The sequence below is a fragment of the Leopardus geoffroyi genome, chromosome E2, assembly GCF_018350155.1.
Source record: "Leopardus geoffroyi isolate Oge1 chromosome E2, O.geoffroyi_Oge1_pat1.0, whole genome shotgun sequence".
Lineage (NCBI taxonomy): Eukaryota > Metazoa > Chordata > Mammalia > Carnivora > Felidae > Leopardus > Leopardus geoffroyi.
The window spans coordinates 7,750,622-7,770,128 of record NC_059335.1 but is presented as its reverse complement, the minus strand read 5'-3'; the positions used below and the strand labels follow the sequence as shown (position 1 = coordinate 7,770,128).

At 60.6% G+C, this 19,507-nt stretch overlaps 1 protein-coding gene across 4 annotated transcripts in view; it reads left to right on the top strand.

The window, feature by feature from the left end:
* The window catches only part of POLD1 (DNA polymerase delta 1, catalytic subunit), a 37,529-nt gene extending 19,398 nt beyond the window's left edge, over positions 1–18,131 (top strand). The window contains exons 11-31 of one of the 4 annotated variants that reach the window (XM_045441748.1): positions 405–545; positions 641–751; positions 1,179–1,370; positions 1,537–1,625; positions 1,709–1,825; positions 1,980–2,093; positions 2,416–2,563; positions 5,527–5,622; positions 5,731–5,868; positions 6,752–6,927; positions 7,219–7,371; positions 7,508–7,610; positions 8,382–8,514; positions 8,600–8,713; positions 9,063–9,115; positions 9,196–9,293; positions 12,029–12,056; positions 13,688–13,760; positions 14,040–14,254; positions 14,641–14,791; positions 15,977–18,131. In XM_045441748.1, coding sequence (XP_045297704.1) covers positions 405–545; positions 641–751; positions 1,179–1,370; positions 1,537–1,625; positions 1,709–1,825; positions 1,980–2,093; positions 2,416–2,563; positions 5,527–5,622; positions 5,731–5,868; positions 6,752–6,927; positions 7,219–7,371; positions 7,508–7,610; positions 8,382–8,514; positions 8,600–8,713; positions 9,063–9,115; positions 9,196–9,293; positions 12,029–12,056; positions 13,688–13,760; positions 14,040–14,254; positions 14,641–14,791; positions 15,977–16,275 — 2,742 coding nt within the window. In that variant the 3' untranslated portion in view covers positions 16,276–18,131. Of the gene's footprint in view, positions 1–404; positions 546–640; positions 752–1,178; positions 1,371–1,536; positions 1,626–1,708; positions 1,826–1,979; positions 2,094–2,415; positions 2,564–5,526; positions 5,623–5,730; positions 5,869–6,751; positions 6,928–7,218; positions 7,372–7,507; positions 7,611–8,381; positions 8,515–8,599; positions 8,714–9,062; positions 9,116–9,195; positions 9,294–9,933; positions 10,120–10,948; positions 11,050–12,028; positions 12,057–13,687; positions 13,761–14,039; positions 14,255–14,640; positions 14,792–15,976 lie in introns of those variants that run through there. The other 3 variants (XM_045441746.1, XM_045441747.1, XM_045441749.1) reach the window with 3 other exon arrangements.
* The last annotated feature ends 1,376 nt before the right edge of the window (positions 18,132–19,507 follow it).

Here is a 19,507-nt window from a genome sequence, read left to right as displayed (position 1 = left end):
CTCTCTGTGCTGCCCCCTGCTGTGCGCCCACCTAACTGTCCCCCAGGCCCCTCCCCCCACTCAGTTCAGCATCGCCCCCAAATCTGTTCTTCCTCTGCTGCCCATCTGGGTGCAGCACCCCAGCCACTGAGCACCATGCCTGCCCCCCTCAGCCCTGCAGCCGTCCTGACCTCCTGTCTCCCTGCAGTCCATGCCTACCCAGCCCCAGAGTGTCTTTCTGCATCAGAGCTCCACCTGCTTCTGCCCGCTCAGCCCCAGCTCCCAGCAGGAAGAGGGTGGCGTCGCGGGTGTCGTGGTGGTGGCTCGTGTGGTCTGCATTCCTTTGGCATGGCCCCAGAGGTCCCAGATCCGGGCCGGCCATTGCCCACTGCAGCCTCCGCCCCTCCCTGGTGCTGTGTCCCCAGGTGGAGTCGTTCCCCTTCCTGGGCCGCGTGTCTGGCCTCCGCTCCACCATCCGGGACTCGTCCTTCCAGTCCAAGCAGACCGGCCGGCGGGACAGCAAGGTGGTCAGCATGGTGGGCCGCGTGCAGATGGACATGCTGCAGGTACGCGCGCGGGGCCGGGAGGGTGCCCACCCTCGTGGGGCCGCTGCCCGGGCCCTGGGCCCACCCTGCGCCCCCGCTCCCCCTCCCCACTGCAGGTGTTACTGCGAGAGTATAAGCTCCGCTCCTACACGCTCAACGCCGTGAGCTTCCACTTCCTGGGCGAGCAGAAAGAGGACGTCCAGCACAGCATCATCACTGACCTGCAGGTGCCTTTCCTGCGACCTCTGACCCCCCTCCCGCCTGCCCTGACCTCACACCTCCGCTCCCTGCCCCCGACCTCTGATCTTACTCTTCCGTCTCATTCTCTGACCCCAGCAGCCCACCTTTCTGACCTTGGGCTGCGATCTCCCAGCTGTTCTCCCGACTCTCCCCTTAACCTCTTGCCTCTGATCTGTGACCTCACTTGGCAGATGTGACTCCTCATGTAACCTCTGGCACTGTGACCTTATTCCCTTGTCCTGCCCCCGCCTCTAGCCCACACTTGCCCATCAGACTGCTCCCTTTTCCTCTGACCCCGCAACTCCCCGACCCCTAGCTCTGCCCACTCCGCACCCAGACCCTCGCCCTCTCCCTGAACCCTGAGCCCTCACGGCTGCCCCCCCACCCCCTGATGCCCTCCATGCCTGTCCCCAGAACGGGAACGACCAGACACGCCGCCGCCTGGCCGTGTACTGCCTCAAGGACGCCTTCCTGCCCCTGCGGCTGCTGGAGCGGCTCATGGTGCTGGTGAACGCCATGGAGATGGCACGCGTCACCGGTGTGCCCCTTGGCTATCTGCTCACCCGCGGCCAGCAGGTCAAGGTCGTGTCCCAGCTGCTGCGGCAGGTCAGTGGGCGGAGCTGAGGGTGGGCATCCCAGTGCTCTGGCAAGTCCCCGCTCCCAGCCTCCGGTCACTTGGTCACTCAGTCACTCGCTATGGCTTCTGGGCCACGACACCTGACGCGCTGCCCTACCTGGGCCTGCCTCCATTTTCCACCTTCTCCCCTCCCAGGCCATGCGCGAGGGGCTGCTGATGCCCGTGGTAAAGACAGAAGGTGTCGAGGACTACACGGGAGCCACAGTCATCGAGCCCCTCAAAGGGTATGACCCCGTGTCTGGGTGGGGGTGGCTCAGGGCTTCCGGCCCTGACTTCTCCCCTCCCCCCCTGCCCCCCTCCCCCCCAGGTACTACGATGTCCCCATCGCCACACTGGACTTCTCCTCTCTGTACCCGTCCATCATGATGGCCCACAACCTGTGCTACACCACACTCCTGCGGCCCGGGGCCGCCCAGAAACTGGGGTATGGCACCTTTTTCATCTTGGGGACCCCAGGCCCGGGACCCAGATGGGAAGGGGAGTGGAGGAGAGACTTGAGAGGTGGGGAGAGCCTGAGGGGGTCTCGAGGGGAGGAGGTGGGGAGGCTGGGCATCACCCCCCGGCGTCCTCCGCCTCAGCCTGACAGAGGATCAGTTCATCAAGACGCCCACAGGGGATGAGTTTGTGAAGACGTCAGTGCGGAAGGGCCTCCTGCCCCAGATCCTGGAGAACCTTCTCAGCGCCCGGAAGAGGTGGGTTCTTGAGCGCCCCACCCACCCCTTCTCAGAGCTCAAACTTGCTGAGGCTCCTCACCAGTCTGTCTCTCGTGGGTCACCCCGGGGTTGCCGCGCCACACATTAACGGCCACGGTGTATGAATTAGAACAAGACACCCCTCCAGATGGCTCCCCTTTGCCCCCTCTGCTGGACACCTCTGTGTAGTACACAGCCTGCACAACTGTACACGGCACCCATTTCTAGAAAGGCACCTTGACCAGTGCCCAGGCCAGGGCCTCTTATCTTTCCCTGAGATATGGGACGCTGCCTCAGTGGCCTGTGCTTCCTCTCTCTCCAGGGCCAAGGCTGAGCTGGCCAAAGAGACAGACCCCCTGCGTCGGCAGGTGTTGGATGGGCGGCAGCTGGCGCTCAAAGTGAGCGCCAACTCTGTATATGGCTTCACTGGTGCCCAGGTGGGCAAGCTGCCGTGCCTGGAGATCTCACAGGTGAGTGCCCAGTTCCCACGGTGGAAGGTGGGGGGCACACAGCCCCTCCCTGGGAGAACCAGGGCTCCGTGTGGTAGAGCCCAGGCTGCCCCAACTTGCCAGCTTTCGGGAGAGGGGACGCGTGAGTGTTTGGTTCATTCATTTTTGAACAAATGCTCGCCGAACGTCCTGTGTGGGTCCAGCAGGTGGCAAAACGGATGAGAGTTCCTGCTCTCGTGTGGTGCGCAGCCTCGTGGTCACGCAGATGGTGACAGCAGCAGATATGGGAAGGCAGTTGGTGCCAAGGGCTCTGCAGACAGATGAAGCAGTGGCAGGGGCGTAGGGGTGGTGAGCAGAGGCTTTGTTCGTTGCTCATTCATTTAATCTCTCATAGTCCACCTGAAGACCCCACCCACCTCTCCCCTGGTCCCCATGAGGGTGGGGGAGTGGAGAGCAGGTCCCCTGTCTCCAAATGAGAGGATGGGGCCATGTGTCTGCTCATGGGGGCTGGGGTGGTGCCCAGTAGCACAGCCAGCCCCTGACGCTTGATTTGCCGTGTGTGCTCCATCACTGAAGGAGCAGGTGCGCGGATACCTCTTCCTGCCCCGGGTATGAAGATGCTTGGTCAGTGCTCTGCTCTGAGAGGGAACGTGGGCAGAAAAGCCCACCGCCTCACCTCCCAGCTGTGTTCTCGGCCTGTTCACTGGACGCAGCTCCGCTGCTCGGACAGAAAAACATCCACGGTCAGACCACAGAGGGTCTGAGTCCGAGGTTCTGCCAAGCTGGGATCAGGGCCTCAGCTCCTGGCTTAAGAGAGCCTTAGAAGGGCCTTCCTGCCCAGCCCCTTCCCCTGGAGTTTGGGTCTCGGCACATTCCAGGCTTGGTTACTTCCAGCCCCAGGAAGCTCCCTCTGTATGTAGGCGTTATATCGTTCCTCACGTGGCTCTGGAGGGAAGGCTTGGAAGAATTGCCAGTGGCGGGGCTTTTTGGTGGGAGAAGCCTATGCACACACCCACTCATCTTCAGTTCAGGGGCCCCCAAGACCACCCTCACCTCAAGTGATCTGCTAGAAGGACTCCAGGAACTCAGAAAAGCTGTCCTACTCACAGTTATGACTTAGTACAATTAAAGGATAGAGGTTAAAATCAGCCAGGGGAAAAGGCATGGAACTTCCAATTTGTCTCCACCAGTGGAGTCATGCAGACAGTGTTTATTTCTCCCGGCGTTGATGTGTGACAACATGCATGGAGTGTTGCCAACTAGGGAAGTTCACTGAGCCTCAGTGTCCTGGGTTTTTACTGGGGGCTGGTCACGTAGGCATGGAGCATCTGTGTGACCAACCTTCGTTACTCAGTCTCCAGCCCCTGCAGAGAGGTCAGGCTGCTAGCGTGTGGCCCGAGGCCTCACCATGAGTCACACTGTCAGCACAGTCCAAGGTCCTAGGTGAACAAAGACACTCTTTTAGGCAGGACGTTCCAAGGGCTTCAGGTTCCCTCCCAGGAGCCAGCCAAGAGCCAGGGCTCTTTCTGGGCAAGTTTCCTCCTAAAGTGCATCCCACCCATATTGCTCTCATTGGCCTTTCTTAAGTCTCTGTGGGCCTCCCCCAGGCTCCCTGGTAGAGAGAGGTGGGTGTTTGGCTGTCAGACTCCAGCCCCGAAGCAGAGGCCAGGCTATGAGGACTTGGCTTTGCTTCCCTTGGGGCTTCTTCATCAGGGCCACCGCTTCCTGGTCATGTCCCTCTGTCTTTTCCCTCTTCATCCTTCCCTGTGTTTCTTTGCCTTTTTCCTTATTGCTGTCTCTCAGGCTTACAGGGGCAGGGAGATCAAACAAACAAACAAAATACTGAATCATTCCAGAAAAGGATGAAGGAAAGAAAAAGGAACATAGAACAGGTGAAACAAGCAGAAAGCATATAGTAAAGTGGTGAACATTTAAGCCCAGATATGTTCAGTAATTATACTAAATGTAAGTCACGTAAATGCTCCAGTTAAAAGACAGAGATCTTCTGACTGGATCCAAACAAACAAAAGCAGAAGAGTCACACCCATCTCTCCTTGGTGTGTGCTCCGGGCATTTTTTTTTTTTTTCTAAAAATTTTTAATGTTTTTATTTATTTTTGAGACAGAGAGAGACAGAGCATGAGCAGGGGAGGGCAGAGAGAAAGGGAGACACAGAATCTGAAGCAGGCTGCAGGCTCTGAGCTGTCAGCACAGAGTCCGACGCGGGGCTCGAACTCACGGACTGCGAGATCATGACCTGAGCTGAAGTCAGATGCTTAACCGACTGAGCCACCCAGGCGCCCTGCCCCCGGCATTTTTTAATGTTTATTTATTTTTGAGAGAGAGAGAGGGAGACACAGAATCCAAAGCAGACTCCAGGCTCTGAGCTATCAGCACAGAGCTTGACATGGGGCTCATGAGCTATGAGATGATGATCTGCACCGCAGTCTGAAGCTCAACCTTCAGTTGAAGGCTCCCCTTCGGTTCCCTTATTTGTAAAGTAAGATTGTTGGAAAGTTTCTCCATGAGCCTGGCACATCCCCCTACTCTGAGGGGGCATTTGACAGTATGTAGGGTCATTTCTGGTTGCCCAAGGATTTGGGGGTTGCACTGCTGGCTTTCGGGGTGGGGGCCGGGAATGTCAGTGATCCTGCACCATGGAGAACTGCCTGCAATGTTGCCACACGTCACAGCACCTCCATGGCAGGAAACAAACAGCGTGCTGATGGCCTCTTCTGGCTTCAGCCTTTCTAACACTCATCTTTGCAGACCTTCCTCCTCTATGCCTAGAGCTCTGGGCTAGCGACCCAGTTCTTTCCAACAGATGGTTGAAAAGGAGCTTAGTAGCTGCGTTTTGTAGATTTGGGCATCAAGGCCCAGAGGGGCAGAGTGACTCACCCAAGCCCACGCCCCCAGGAAGTAGCGGAAGTGGCACCCTGAGCCCAGGACTCCTGGGTCCTCACTGCGTGGTTCTCTCCCTGACAGAGCGTTACCGGCTTTGGGCGCCAGATGATTGAGAAAACAAAGCAATTGGTGGAGTCCAAGTACACGGTGGAGAATGGCTATGGCACCAGTGCCAAGGTCAGAGGCCGCCCCTCCCACTGCCCAGAGATGGGGCTGGGTCAGGGGAGTTGCGGGGGCTTGGCCCCCATCTCTCCATGCCTCCCAGTCATATACGTCCCTCCCCAGGTGGTGTATGGTGACACTGACTCAGTCATGTGCCGATTTGGTGTCTCTTCTGTGGCCGAGGCAATGGCCCTGGGGCGGGAGGCTGCGGACTGGGTGTCAGGCCACTTCCCCCCGCCTATCCGGCTCGAGTTTGAAAAGGTAAGTGGGAGCCCCCCTCAGGGCTGGAGTGGCCAGATGGGTCTCGCAAGTTTCAGAGGGTCTCTGATTCTCAGCGCCTGCATTCGTGTGCGGTTCCCCTCACATCTGCAGATGTCAGCATCTGGAGCCCCCAGTGGCCCTCGGGGGCTCTCCGTCTTGGGGGTGCCCTGATCTGGGTACTCTGAGTATCCCATGCTTCACATTCTGTAGGTCCCGGTTTGGGGGTATTTGGGGGCCTGGATTCTCCTGAGTTTGGAAACTTAAAGCCTTGGGCTTTGTGATGCAGGACAGTGTCTGTTTTTTGGGAAACTTTGGTCAGTCTTGGAGCGCCTCTGGTTTTGGGTGTGGGGGCTGCCTTGGGCGGTGGGAACCCTGACCGGGGTGAATCCTGCATCAGGGCACCATTGGCCGGTGCTGCTTGGCTCCCAGCAGGAAATCAGGCTTGGGGTCTGGGGACTCCAGGGTTCAAACTTGGAGTCAGGTCTTGGGTACACCTGCTCTCAAATTTAGAGCCTCCCCAATTTGGGCCTCCCTGCCTCAGGGCTCCCTCCTGGGCCTTAGTCTCAGCTCCTTGGGGTGGAGGGAGGTGCTGCCTTGTACCCTTGTCTGCCTCAGGTCTGTCCCAGATCCAGATTTGGGGCCCTCCGGACTTCACCTCATGACTGGGTCTTGTTTTAGGGGCTTTCTCTAGTTTTCAGATTTGAGATCCCTGGAACGCTGAGGTGTGCCCAGGCTCAGGCACGGGGGTCTTGAGATCTTGGGATCCATCTGTCCCAGGGCCCCAATCCTGTATCACATGGACCAGCCCTGTGTGTCCCAGTTTCCGAGGGAAGTCTCAGGAGTCAGGAGGTCTTGAGGGTCTCAGCCAGGGGTCCCTCCCTAGGTCTACTTTCCCTACCTGCTCATCAGCAAGAAGAGGTATGCTGGCCTGCTTTTCTCCTCCCGGCCGGACGCTCACGACCGCATGGACTGCAAGGGTCTGGAGGCTGTGCGTCGGGACAACTGCCCCCTCGTGGCCAACCTCGTCACCGCCTCCCTGCGCCGCCTGCTCATCGACCGGTGGGCGGGAACCTCCCCTCAGCCCCGGAGGCCATGCCCCAGCCCCTCTCCCTCAGACCCAGGAGCCCCCAGCCCCCTCCTCCCCTGGGGACACAGGTGTCAGGCCCAGCTTGTCCTCCGTGGTGGAACGGTGGAAAGAATGTGGGGTTGGACAGCTGTGGGTCTAGGCCCCGCCTCTGCCACTTTGCAGCCTGTGGCCTGGCTGGGTCCCTCCCCGCCTCGGGCCTCATCCCCGAGAGCACACTCTGGCCCTCAGCAGCCACTGGTGACCTCCCCATCCCGGCCCTGCAGAGACCCCGCGGGTGCCGTGGCCCACGCACAGGACGTCATCTCAGACCTGCTGTGTAACCGCATTGACATCTCCCAGCTCGTCATCACCAAGGAGCTGACCCGCGCGGCCTCTGACTACGCCGGCAAGCAGGCCCACGTGGAACTGGCCGAGAGGTCCGCCCAGTGGGAGGGGTGCAGGGCTGTCCAGAAATAGCCCCCTCCTGCCAGCTGGGCACCACTTCCTACAGCCCTGTCCGCCCCCGCCATCCCACCTGCCCTCACCCGCCCCGCCGCCCCGGTCTCCCCGCAGGATGAGGAAGCGGGACCCCGGGAGCGCGCCCAGCTTGGGCGACCGTGTCCCCTACGTGATCATCGGCGCTGCCAAGGGCGTGGCTGCCTACATGAAGTCCGAGGTCAGGCCCACCTGGGCTGCCCGCTCCGCCCAGCTCCCCTCTGCTCTCACTTCTGCTTTCCAAGCCCTGCGGGGAGGGTGTTTCCCTCTGTGGGCCCCACAGGGTCTTGAGAACCGCCCCCAGCACACCCCTGGGAGTTGGCTCCCTGATGCCTTTCTCCCAGGCCTCCCGTGCCCTCTGGAGGGCCCCCCCCCCCATAGTCTGACCCCTTCCTCGCTCCCCCTGCAGAAGAAGACCCAGCCTCACCATGCACATCATGTCTCTCCATCTCTCTCTTTGCGTGTCTACTTGGTCCTTGCTCTCCAGCCCATAATTCCCTTGGATTCCTGTCCTTCCCCCTCCTACCCCAATGTCCAGTGACCTCTGATCCCCACAACCCCTTCCTCAGTCCCCAGTTCCTGTCCTGCCTCCTCATATCTTGGCTTCTAGCTTTCACTTCCAGCTGCTGTCCACCTTGGCACACCCCCTAAGCTGTGAACTCTGACCCTTGCTTGGGGTCCTGAGGACCCCCACCTGTGGACCCCAGCATGCACCACAGCTCATGGCCAGAGGACCCTTCACAATCTCCGGTGCCATCCCAGACCCGTGTCCCACCTCGATGCGGCGCCCCGGAGGGTGACCGCCCCCAGGGACTCCCCCACACCACTGCCCACACCCACAGCCGGGGGACCCAGCAGCCCAGTGGCTCCCAGTGCCCGTCACCACGCTGCCTGCCGTTGGGCACAGCCCCTGGCCCCCGGGTGTGACCCCGCCTGGCCGCTCTGCTTGCAGGACCCCCTCTTTGTGCTGGAGCACAGCCTGCCCATCGACACGCAGTACTACCTGGAACAGCAGCTCGCCAAGCCCCTCCTGCGCATCTTCGAGCCCATCCTGGGCGAGGGCCGCGCTGAGGCTGTGCTGCTGAGTACGGAGGGGGCATGCCCGGGGAGGGGGGAGGGCACCGGGGGTCACAGAGGGCACCGGGGCCCACTGCCTGCCCTCGCCTGCAGGGGGTGACCACACGCGCTGCAAGACGGTGCTCACGGGCAAGGTGGGCGGCCTTCTGGCCTTTGCCAAACGCCACAGCTGCTGCATCGGCTGCCGCACTGTCCTCAGTCACCAGGGTGAGCACCGCCCCCCGCCACCCAGACCCCAGCCCCAGGCCCCCACGCTCCACCCGGCTCTGCCCTCGCCCTGGCACCTGCCGTCCAGGCTGGCGGTGCCACCCCGGATAGGCCTGGGCCCCTGGGTGGGGGCTCCCATTTACAGGCACCCCCTCGAGGGTCCCGGGCCCCCCGCCCCGGGAGTTCCCCGGGGAGTTTTCCCCCCCACACACTTGCTCCCTTGTTCTCTTGTCTCCGGGGACTTTCAGAAGCCGGGATGGGCAGCGGGTGGGGAAGGGGCAGGGATAGGGCAGCCCGGGGGCCCTGGCTCTGCCCCAGCTCCCCTGTGCTGACCCACCCCCTCCCCCAGGGGCCGTGTGCAAGTTCTGCCAGCCTCGGGAGTCAGAGCTGTATCAGAAGGAGGTGAGGGTTTGCGTGCGGACAGGGTGAAGGGAGGAGGGGTCCGCTGGGCCAGGGCCACCCTGCGGTGCTCTCGTCCCCAGGTGTCGCACCTGAATGCCCTGGAGGAGCGCTTCTCGCGCCTGTGGACACAGTGCCAGCGCTGTCAGGGCAGCCTGCATGAGGATGTCATCTGCACCAGGTACAGAGGCCTGGCGGGCCCGCCACCCCCGCTCTGTCCTGCCCGGGCCCCTCCCAGCTCCCAAGGCCTGTGGACCTGACCCCAGGGTCCCGGGAGGCACCCTTCACCCCTCTACCGCCACCACCATGGCTGACCCTCAGTGTCCTGGCCTGCAAAACAGGCCCGTGCTCATCCCAGCCTTAGTTGGGTGGGGGGTTGCTGCTCAGGGGGCAGGGCTGGGCACCTGGTATCTGCCCAGGAAACGGCCATAGTTCTCTCTGCTACTCTCGTACACACACACACACACACACACACACACACACACGCGCGCGCGAGCACACACACACACACACACACACACACACACAACGGTCCTGGCCCCCTCCCCCAGGGCGGGCCAGGCTTTCCCCAGGGAACAGGTGGGCGGGGCGGGTTCCCACGCCAGGTGACAGGTGATATACGGCTGGTGGCCCAGCGCCCCTGCGGGCTCCCGCTGTTAGGGCTCCCCCCATGCCCGCTGAGCAAACAGCCTGCCCCTGGAAGGAGGGTTGGGTGGGCAGCGGGCGGGGGGGGGGGGTCAAAGTCCTGGGAACAGCCCCCACCCCATCGCTGGGCTGGGCAGACGCCCTGATCCTGACCCTGACCCCGACCCCGCCCACAGCCGGGACTGCCCCATCTTCTACATGCGCAAGAAGGTACGCAAGGACCTGGAGGACCAGGAGCAGCTTCTGAGACGCTTTGGCCCTCCTGGCCCTGAGGCTTGGTGACCTCTGACCTCGGCAGGCTTCCCACCAGGGCCTTGGGGGGCCAGATTGGTGGAAAATTAATAAAGTTCAGGCCTCTTGTTTCCTGGTGTTTTGTGGTCTCCAGTGCACAAGGTCCGCTGTCATGAACCCTGGCCCGGGGGGGTCATTTCCACTCAGCCGGAGCCCCTGACCCCCAGGAGGCCCCCCACTGACTCCTCGCCTTCCCTCCAAGAACCCCTGGGCTCCCGGCACTGCTGCCAGCCCCACAAAAGCCAGTCCTGCCTCAGTCTCCCCCTGGGACCCTCCCTCAAGGGCCTGAGTGAACATCTAACCACACATCCTCTGCCTGGACCGCCCCGCCCTCCAGGTGCTGACCTGTTTCCTCCGGGCCTGGGGCAGCCCCTGGAACGGAAGCTCCCGCTGCCCGGCATGACCCAGGGGACCCCCCCCACCATGTCACACACCCACGATCTTTCCACCTCAGGGTCCTCGCAGGCTCTGGGCCTGGATTTTCCTCAGAATCCTCTCTCCCCACGGTTCACATCCACTCCTCAGAGTCCCGGCAACCCCACCTCGCCTTCAGACCCCGACAGTGCCTGAGCCTGTCGCTCAGTGTCATACGCCTCCCACCCCCTCCCCGGCCGGCTCCTGGGTTCAGAGCTGCCCCCCGCCCTTTTACTGACCTCAGGAGCGCTTGGCTTCTCTACTTTCTTAGGATCCCCCCAAATCCAGCTCCTCTCCCATCCACCCTTGGGCTCAGCCCCCCATTCCCACCCCAACTGTGGGGATCCCCAAATCCAGATGGCCCCTGGGCCTGCCCTCTCTACCACGTGACCAAGGGGTTGTGCAATCCAGCCCCCTCCCCTGACCCTCCCCGAGGGGATTTTCGAGGAGGGCTGTGCTCTGTGCAGGCCTGGCCGGCACCCCTGCCCCCCCCCCCAAGGGGCTGGGCCAAGGTATAAATAGGGGTGGTGGCTGCAGCAGGCAGCAAACCCAGCCGGCTCCACCATGCTCGCCCTGGAGGCTGCACAGTAAGTGTGGGGGGCCCTAAAGGAAGGAGTCCCCCTGCACTTGGGACTCTGCCCCAGGGGGCAGGTGGGTGGGAGGGAGGGGGTCCACACTGCCTCTGCCCCTCCTAGATCTCTTGTTCTCTCCTAGCCCCGCTTCCTTCCTCCCTCCTTCCTATCCCTGTCTCTCTCGGACCTCGGAAATCTTTCCTCGGAAGGCTCGCCTGTCTCCCCTCCCACCGACGGCCTCTCCCAGGTGGCTCCCCAGGTCTGTCCACACCCCTGGCCCCCACCAGGCCTCGCTGTACCCCTGGCTTGCTCGCTGTTGCCCGCTCTGCCCCTTGCCGTCTTTTTTTTTCCCCTGGGGCTCTATTCTCTGCCCCTTGCTCCCTCTCTGTCTCTGTCTCCGTGTCTTTGTCTCGGTCTCTTTCCAGGTCTTCCTCTGTCTGTCTGTCTGTCTTCTTTCCTACTGTCTCCCCGTCTGTCCCCCAACCCCATCTGTCTGTCCCTGGGGCTCACAACCACTTCCCGCATCCATGAGTGTCTCTCTCCACACCTTCCTCCCTTCCCGCCTCTCCCATCTCCTTCCCATCTCTTCCCAGAGGCTCTCCGGCTCTCCTCTGGTCCAAGGTGGACCCATTTCACCGATTCCCTGATGGAGGCCCCGTCCCTGCCCCCACCTGGGCACTGACGCCCACAGCGGCTCTCCAGGGACTTTCTCTCCTTCACTTTCCCTGCCCCCAACCAGCCTCTGTCTATGCAAATCCCAGGGGAGGGGGGACATTTGCCTGCTCCCCCCCACCCCCCACTTCCTGCCCCGCTTGAGTGTGGTGGGGCTGGTCTCACACAAGGACACACAGCAGAAGAGCTGTGGTGGTCACAGCTGCAGCCTCCCCCTCCCCCCCCCCCCCCCCCCCCCCCCCCCGCACGGGCTCCCAACCACTTGGGAGATTCAGGTGGCCGAAGGCACCCCTGACATGCCCCTGTGTGTCTTCCCCTCCAGGCAGGACGGGCCACACTTCAGCTGTCTGGTGAGTTGGGGCCCTGGGGATCAGGGAGGGTGGGGGACCCAGATGGCCCACCTTGACCTCCCTGCCTCAGTTTCCCCTTCCACTCCTTCCTGTCACTCTGTCTTTCTGACTCTCCCTCCATATCTCCACCTCACTTGCCCCCTCCCTGCCCCATACGTTCCACAGAAGTTTTCCTGGTGTCTCTTTCCAGCTCTCAGGCCCTTGGCATGGCAAGGGATGGTGGTCTCTGTGTCCCTGTTATGTATTTATTTTGAGGCAGGGGGAGGGGGGGAGAGGGGCAGAAAGAGAGGGACAGAATCCCAAGCAGGCTCACGAACCGCGAGATCAGCACCTGAGCTAAAATCAAGAGTTGGACACTTAACCAACTGAGCCAGCCAGGCACCCCAGTTTTTGCTTTTTTTTTAACAAAAAATCGAGGTATAACACACGAGCTGGTAAAGTGACAAATCTTGGGTACAGCCCAATGAGGTTTTACATCATGCACACACCTGTGTAACAGCTAACCAGAGCAAGATATAGAACATTTCCGTCCTTCTGGAAGATTCCCAACCAACAACCCCCTCCCCTGGGGTATTTTTCAACACAGATTAGTTGATTAGTTTTGTCTGTTTTCAAGTTGTATATGAAATACATCATGTAGGATGTCCCTCTTGGGGTCCGGCTTCCTTCATCAACATTTCAGTGTGTGTCAGGCATTGTTTTTGTTGTTGTTGTTTTAAGTAAACTCTACCCCCAACGTGGGGCTTGAACTCACGACCCTAGAGCAAGTGTCCCATGCTCTAATGGTCTATTGACTTAGCCAGCCGGGTGCCCCAACACTGGCTCTTTTTCCTTGCTGTATAGTACTCTGCTGGGCCCCCCTCCCCCGCCACACACACACACACACACACACACACACACACACACACACACACCTGTTCATCCATTCTCTTGTCCGTGGCACTTGGGCTGTTTCTCACTGGGAGCTATTTGAAAAGCTGCTCTGATTGTTCTTGAACAAGGCTATTGGGCGGACATACGTTTTCAGTCCCCTGGGGGGAATACCTAGGCGTGAGACTGCTGCTACCCTGGGATGGCGTGTGTCCAGCTTTGGTCTTTACTCTCGTTGCTAAAGCAACACATGATTCTTGGGATGGATCAGAGTGATACGGAGGTGGATAAAAGAAGCGTCAGACTGTCTTTGCCTCTGTAAAAAACACTTCCAGCCCTGGGACAGGCAAGCCTGGGGGAATTCTTCCACACTTGCCCCAGGCGTTGGGGTTCCTGGGAGCCCAGTCTTTAGAGGGTGCTGACAGTTGTGTGCCTCTCTGAGACCCCGCGTCTCTGTGTTTCTGTGGGTCTCTGCCTGTACCTTTCCTTCTGTGTGTTGTGTTTGTGTCATTCTGTGTGTTCCTGCTGTGCGCTTCTGTTCCCTCTTCCGGCATCTCTGCATGTCTCTCTTTGCCCCTGTCTCTGGTGCCTGGTCTCTGTGTCTCTTGTGTTCTTCTTTCTGTGTGTCTCTTTCTCTCCTTCTCCCAGCCTCTTCCTTCCTCTCCCCCGTCCCTGTCAGAATCTTCCCGCTGGCCCAGAATGGGGGTTGGGGGCTCCCCGAAGGCTGGGATGACCCCTCTTCTTCCCCCCGACCCCATCAGTACCCAGATGGCGTCTTCTACGACCTGGACAGCTGCAAGCACCCCAGCTACCCTGACTCCGAGGGGGCTTCTGGTGAGTGGCCCTGGCCTAGCCAACCCCCTGACCTGGACCTTGGGCCCATTTCACAGATGGGGGAGCTGAGTCCCAGGGGAGGATGTCACCTAGTTCAGCAGGACAAGGTTAGCCCAGGTCTCCAGGCCTCCTCCCCTTCCTTTTCTCACCCAGCCTCTTGCTCATGCAAATTCTGGGGTCCGAGATTTGCATGGCCCACAATGGCCCCTCTGTGCAGGGGGGCTTCGAGTGGGAGGGGCTGAGGCCAGACTTGGCTTCTGACTCAGTGCCCTCCCCCAGACTCCCTGTGGGGCTGGGACCTCAGTCCAGCTGTCCCAGCCGCCTCGTATGAAGCCTTCAACCCAGCTGTGGCCAACTTCGGCCACCCCCAGGGAGTCCAGCTCTGTTACGGACCCTCGACCTACAGCCCCATGGGGAGCCTCGACCCGGCCCCCAGCCTAGAGGCCCCAGGGCCCAGCTTCCCAGCATACCCCACGGAGGAATTCACCAGCCAGGTGAGGGGCAGGGACACAATTACCATCGCCATCATTTGATTGAGGTTTAGCAGGTGCCCAGCAGTATGTGGAGACCTCTAACAAGCCTCTGAGGTTAAGTGCCGTTATCACTCCCCTGCACAGACCAGACAACAGAGGCACGGGCTCTGACCGAGGGGCGGCGTAGAGTGCCATTCTCAGTGATGGGCACACTTTCGTGGAGGCGGCCCGGGCATCCCTTGGCCATGCCTTGGAGATCTGAAGCGAGGCCGGAGTACAGGCCGTCAAGAGAGTGTGGGGGGAGGGGGGGACACAGTGGGGACCCACGAGGAGGAAGCTGAGAGAAGACAGCAGAGGGATGGAGGGAAGGGGGTCCCTGGACTGCAGGTGACCCTGACGTTTTGCAGACCGTGGGCCCCCCGGCATATGCCCCCTACCCCAGCCCTGTGCTGTCGGAGGAGGAGGATCTCCTGCTGGACAGTCCCACCCTGGAGGTTTCAGACAGCGAGTCGGACGAGGCCCTCATGGCTGGCCCCGAGGGGAGGGGATCTGAGGCAGGTATGTAGGAGCAAGTGGGGTTGGGGGGGCGCCGGACACAGATGGGGAAGGGAGCTAAAGGAAGCATGGCGTGGCTTCCCAAGCGCTTACTACGCCCTCCAGCGTTGAGGGCTGTTCCCGGGTCCACCCTTGGCCGTCTGTGTGGCCCTGGGCAAATGACTCTACCTCTCTTTGCCTCGGTTTCCTATCTACAATGGGGATGGCAGGAAGTGTTTCTTCCTGGGGGTCGGGGAGATTAAGTGGGATAACCCAGGTGAGTGAGAGCAGCTCTTGGCACAGAGTGAGCAATCAGTAAGACTTCACCCTTATGATTGACACAATAGCAACAGAAATAATCCTATCAACACCCGGCTATTCGACCCCTGCTTCCGCCCAGGCGCCTGCCGTGCATTATGCTCAACTCCTGGGAAATTAGGATCTTAGTTACTTTCCCTATCTGGGTCTCAGTTTCCCTTCTGTAAAATGGGCAGCAGCAGCAGCCGCCCTAACTCCTGGTGTTACAGTGATTAAACGAGCTCACAGCACTAAGTGCTTCACAAAGGTTTGTAAAAGTAAAACACACACACACACACACACACGAACGGTTCATTTATAGCTGAGGAGGCTCCAGCTCAGAGAGAGGTTAAGTCACCACCTCAAGGTCACTGCTGGGAAATAGCAGACCAGACCTGGGGTTCTTGTACCCGGTGCCCTGCTATGAACCACCCCCGTCTCCAGCTTGTGGAGCCCTTGCTGCTTGTAGGAGCCCCAGAGTCAGACCCCCTGGTCTCTTCCAGGATCCCAGTCCCTCAGGGGCCCAGAAACGGCTAGGTGAATTCAAACCCACTCCGGATCTCTTCGCCACCAGTCAGCTCCCTGTTTATATAACCCTTTGAGGAGCGCTGTCAGCCCATTTCACAGATTCATCTATAGGAGGGACAGAGCAAAGCAACAGCTTCAGGGGTAACAGCTTCAGGGAGGAGAGCAGGTTGCCTGGGGTGGGCGGGGACGCCGCACTGGAGGCAGGCAGACGCCAGCCACCTCCGTCGCCCCGGTTCTCCTGGCCTGGAGACTGAGGCTTGTTGGGGCTCGGGTTGAGGCGGGGGTTTGAACTGGGGTGGGTGTGGGGGCGGGGCCCAAGGGATACCTCCCCTAACGCACCCCCCCAACCCCCCGGCTCCTCCCCCCCCCGCCCCCGCCCAACAGGGGCCCGCAAGAAGCTCCGCCTGTACCAGTTCCTGCTGGGGCTCCTGACGCGCGGAGACATGCGCCACTGCGTGTGGTGGGTGGAGCCGGGCGCCGGGGTCTTCCAATTCTCCTCCAAGCACAAGGAGCTCCTGGCGCGCCGCTGGGGCCAGCAGAAGGGCAACCGCAAGCGCATGACCTACCAGAAGCTGGCGCGCGCCCTACGCAACTACGCCAAGACCGGCGAGATCCGCAAGGTCAAGCGCAAGCTCACCTACCAGTTTGACAGTGCGCTGCTGCCGGCCGCCCGCCGGGCCTGAGCCCAGTGGGGGCTGTCAGGGGCTCCACGCCTGTGTCACGTTGGCGTCCCCACACCCTAGGTCACGGCACCTGTGGATTCCCCACACTGGGGGGAGGGGGGCTGCTATAATCCCTAAGCCCTGCCCAGGGCCCCTCTGGGACACCACCCCTCCCCCATCGTGTCTGGGGCCCCTCTGGGATTTCCTTGTCATGTCCAGGACCCCCAGGATCTTCATGTCTGGGTTATGCGACACATAGAGGACCATACTGTGTGTCTGTGTGGAGGGGAGGGGCAGGGCAGTGCTTCCAGATTCCCAAGAGCTTCTCTGGGATCCCCTTGTGGTGTCTGAGATCCTCCTACCAAGCCTGGGACCCCTCTGAGCTCCCTTGTGTGTCTGAGATCCCTTAATCTCATCTGGGAAGGGAGAGCCCACGGATGGTCACACAGGGAGGGGGGTGCCTTGTCGAGGGTCTCTCTGGGATCCCTTTCTCATGTCTGAGTCCCTCTTGTCGGATCTGAGATCTCCTCCTTAGGTCTGGGGGCCTTGCGGAAACCCTTCATCAAGTCTCAGATCTCTATGCCCGTCTGTGACTCTCTTGTCCTACCCGTCCCCCTAAATGATGACCTTTGTCATCTTGCAATCTCCTAATTCTCTGGAACCGCCGTACTGTCACTTCCTTGTGTCTGGAATTCTCTAATCACATCGAGGGTGCCTCTGGGATCCTTTGGTCATGTCTAAAAACATCCTGGTCAGGCTTAGAGGGGACCTCAGTGGACCTTGTCTTGTCCAGGCCGCCTCTGGGATACCCTTATCTATCTGGGATCCTGCAATCACATCTGGGGGCCTCCCTGGGATTCTCCATCTGCTATGCCCCTTTGGGGACCCCACCAGCAGACCTGAGTTCTCACAGGGACCCTTCCCTTCCTGGGATGCCCTCCGGAGGACCAGGCTAGGGAGCATTCTGGCCACTCAACTGATTTCTGGGTGATCTTGGCAGCCCTCCCCATGTCATCTCTAACCAGAGGTCACAAGTTGGTACCCCACCCCCACCCTTCCGGCTCCCTTTGGGGCAGATCAGATCTCTGGTGGTGGTTTCTGTAGTTCACTGTGAGGGAGATTTTGCCTGATCCTTCACTAAAACTTTGCACAACGCGGCAACAGGCAACAGCGGGCTGCTTTGCGGTGCAGAGAGGCTGGAGGAGGGTGGCAGCCACTCCTCATGGGGCTTCTGTTCCCCAGTTGGCCCCAGTCCCTGCCGCCCCCGGCTGTCATACCCCAGTGGCTTTCCTCAGTCACCTGTTGGCCCCCAACCATTTGCATTTTGACCCCTGGTGTGAACCCAAGGAGGTGTGAAGCTTGGGTGCACTGTGGGAGCTCTGATTGGAACCCTCGGGGGGGGGGGGGGTGCCACAGACCGTGGGCTAGGACGTCGGAGTCCCAGGTCCCGGAGGCTTCGCGGCTGGGGGAAACCTAGGGTGAAAGACTTGCTGCTTCTGGGCCTCAGTTTGTCCCTTGTGTGAAAGGGGAGAGAAGGAGGAAGATAGAAAAAGTCCCTTGCAGTCATGCTGAGCCTTTGATACATCTTCTGGAAATCCACCCCACCACCCATTCATTCACTGACATCCAGGAGGAGGAGGACAAAGGAGCTTCAAGGACCCAGAGAGGGAAGAGGTCCCTATGGGGCACACAGCTGCCGGTAGCAGGGCCCAGGCTGGGACCTGCCCTCAAAAGGACAGCACCCCCCACTCCTGGAACGGGGGCAGGGTGGGAGGGGAGTGCTAGGGACGGAATGTCCCCAGGGCCTCCTCCTGCAAATGAGGTACCTTTTGCAAAGACTATTATCTACCACCCCCAAAATGTGGAATAAAATAAAATTTAAAAAAATCAAGGTAGACAGACCTCCTAGGACCCTTTGTTAAGGACAGCAATGCTGTCTGTCCGCCTAGGCCTGCTGACCTTCAGAGCCGCTGTGGCAGCGAGGTGGAAGATGAGAAGAGATGGAAAAGGCCGTGAGAGCCGGACCAGGCTGAGCTTTGAAGGCCGCGATAAAGGGCTTGAGACGCAGGCGCTGGTGGTTCGGTTCAATTTTTGTCTCCCTCTCACTCTCTCTTTCTTTTTTCTTTTTCTTATATATATAGTTATTTGTAAGTAATCTGTACCCCTAACGTGGGGCTCGAACTAACAAATCTCCAAATCAAGAGTCGCATGTTCTTCCGACGGAACCAGCCAGGCGCCCCTGTCTCCCTCTCTTTTTGACGATTGGAGTTCTCCCTGCGTCCCTTTCCATCGAGGTCTCTGTCTCCCCGTCTGAATTTATGTCCTCCTTCTCTGTGTCTCTGCCCACCTCTCACTGGATACAGCCCTGCGGCAGTCAGGGCAGGGCTGGAGACTCCTGAGGACAGCGACCCCCCTGTGGCTCCCGGCTCTACACCACCTGGCTGGGCCCGCCGAGCGGTGTGGTAGTCTGCCTGGGAACGCGTGACGTCACATGGAGGCTGTCTCCGGTTGGCTTGGCGCTCCCTGGAGGCGGGGCAGTTTCCGGCATGCCGGGGCTTTTGGAAAACGGGGGAGGGGAGAGATGGACAGGAAGAAAATCGGGAGCGACTCGTCTTCCCTCGAACCTGCTCTCTCACCCAGAGTTACTTCCCCTCCCGTCCTCCGTCTTAACTCCAGTCCCCACACCCTTCTCCCTCTCACACCTCTCCTTCCTCTCCATAACACCTCCTGCCCCTCAAAGACCCTCGCCTCCCCCAATCCTCTCCTCCTTGCCTTCTTCACCTCCCCCCATCCGGCGTCCAGCCACACCACCCCCATTCTGAAAGCCACAGGTCCCCCTGCCGGGAAGGGCGCCAACGTCCGGGCAGCCCTCCAGGGCCTTCCCGGTCTCCCCACCCACCCCGCTGGGGGCACTCGCCCCCTCCCCCGCGTCCGGTGCCCGCCGCGCCCGCTCCGGGAACCGCAGCCGGCCGGGCGCGGTCCCAGGAGGGGCAGCAGACAGTCCGGGGTCCCAGGTGGCCGCGGCCCCAGGCCTTCGGATGTGCTCTCGCCCAGAGGCGGAACTCCAGAGTCCCCAAGCCTCCGTGCCCTCCCTGCGGGCACGGAGACCTCCCCCCCACCCCCCGCAGCCGTCCTGCCTACGCTGGGAAACCGGACCCTCCCTCCCAGCTCCGGTTTCCCGAAAACGCCTGACTTGCAGATACTAAGAATGGCTTTCTAGACCTTCTTATCCCCTTTGCCCCCATGGCGGAGT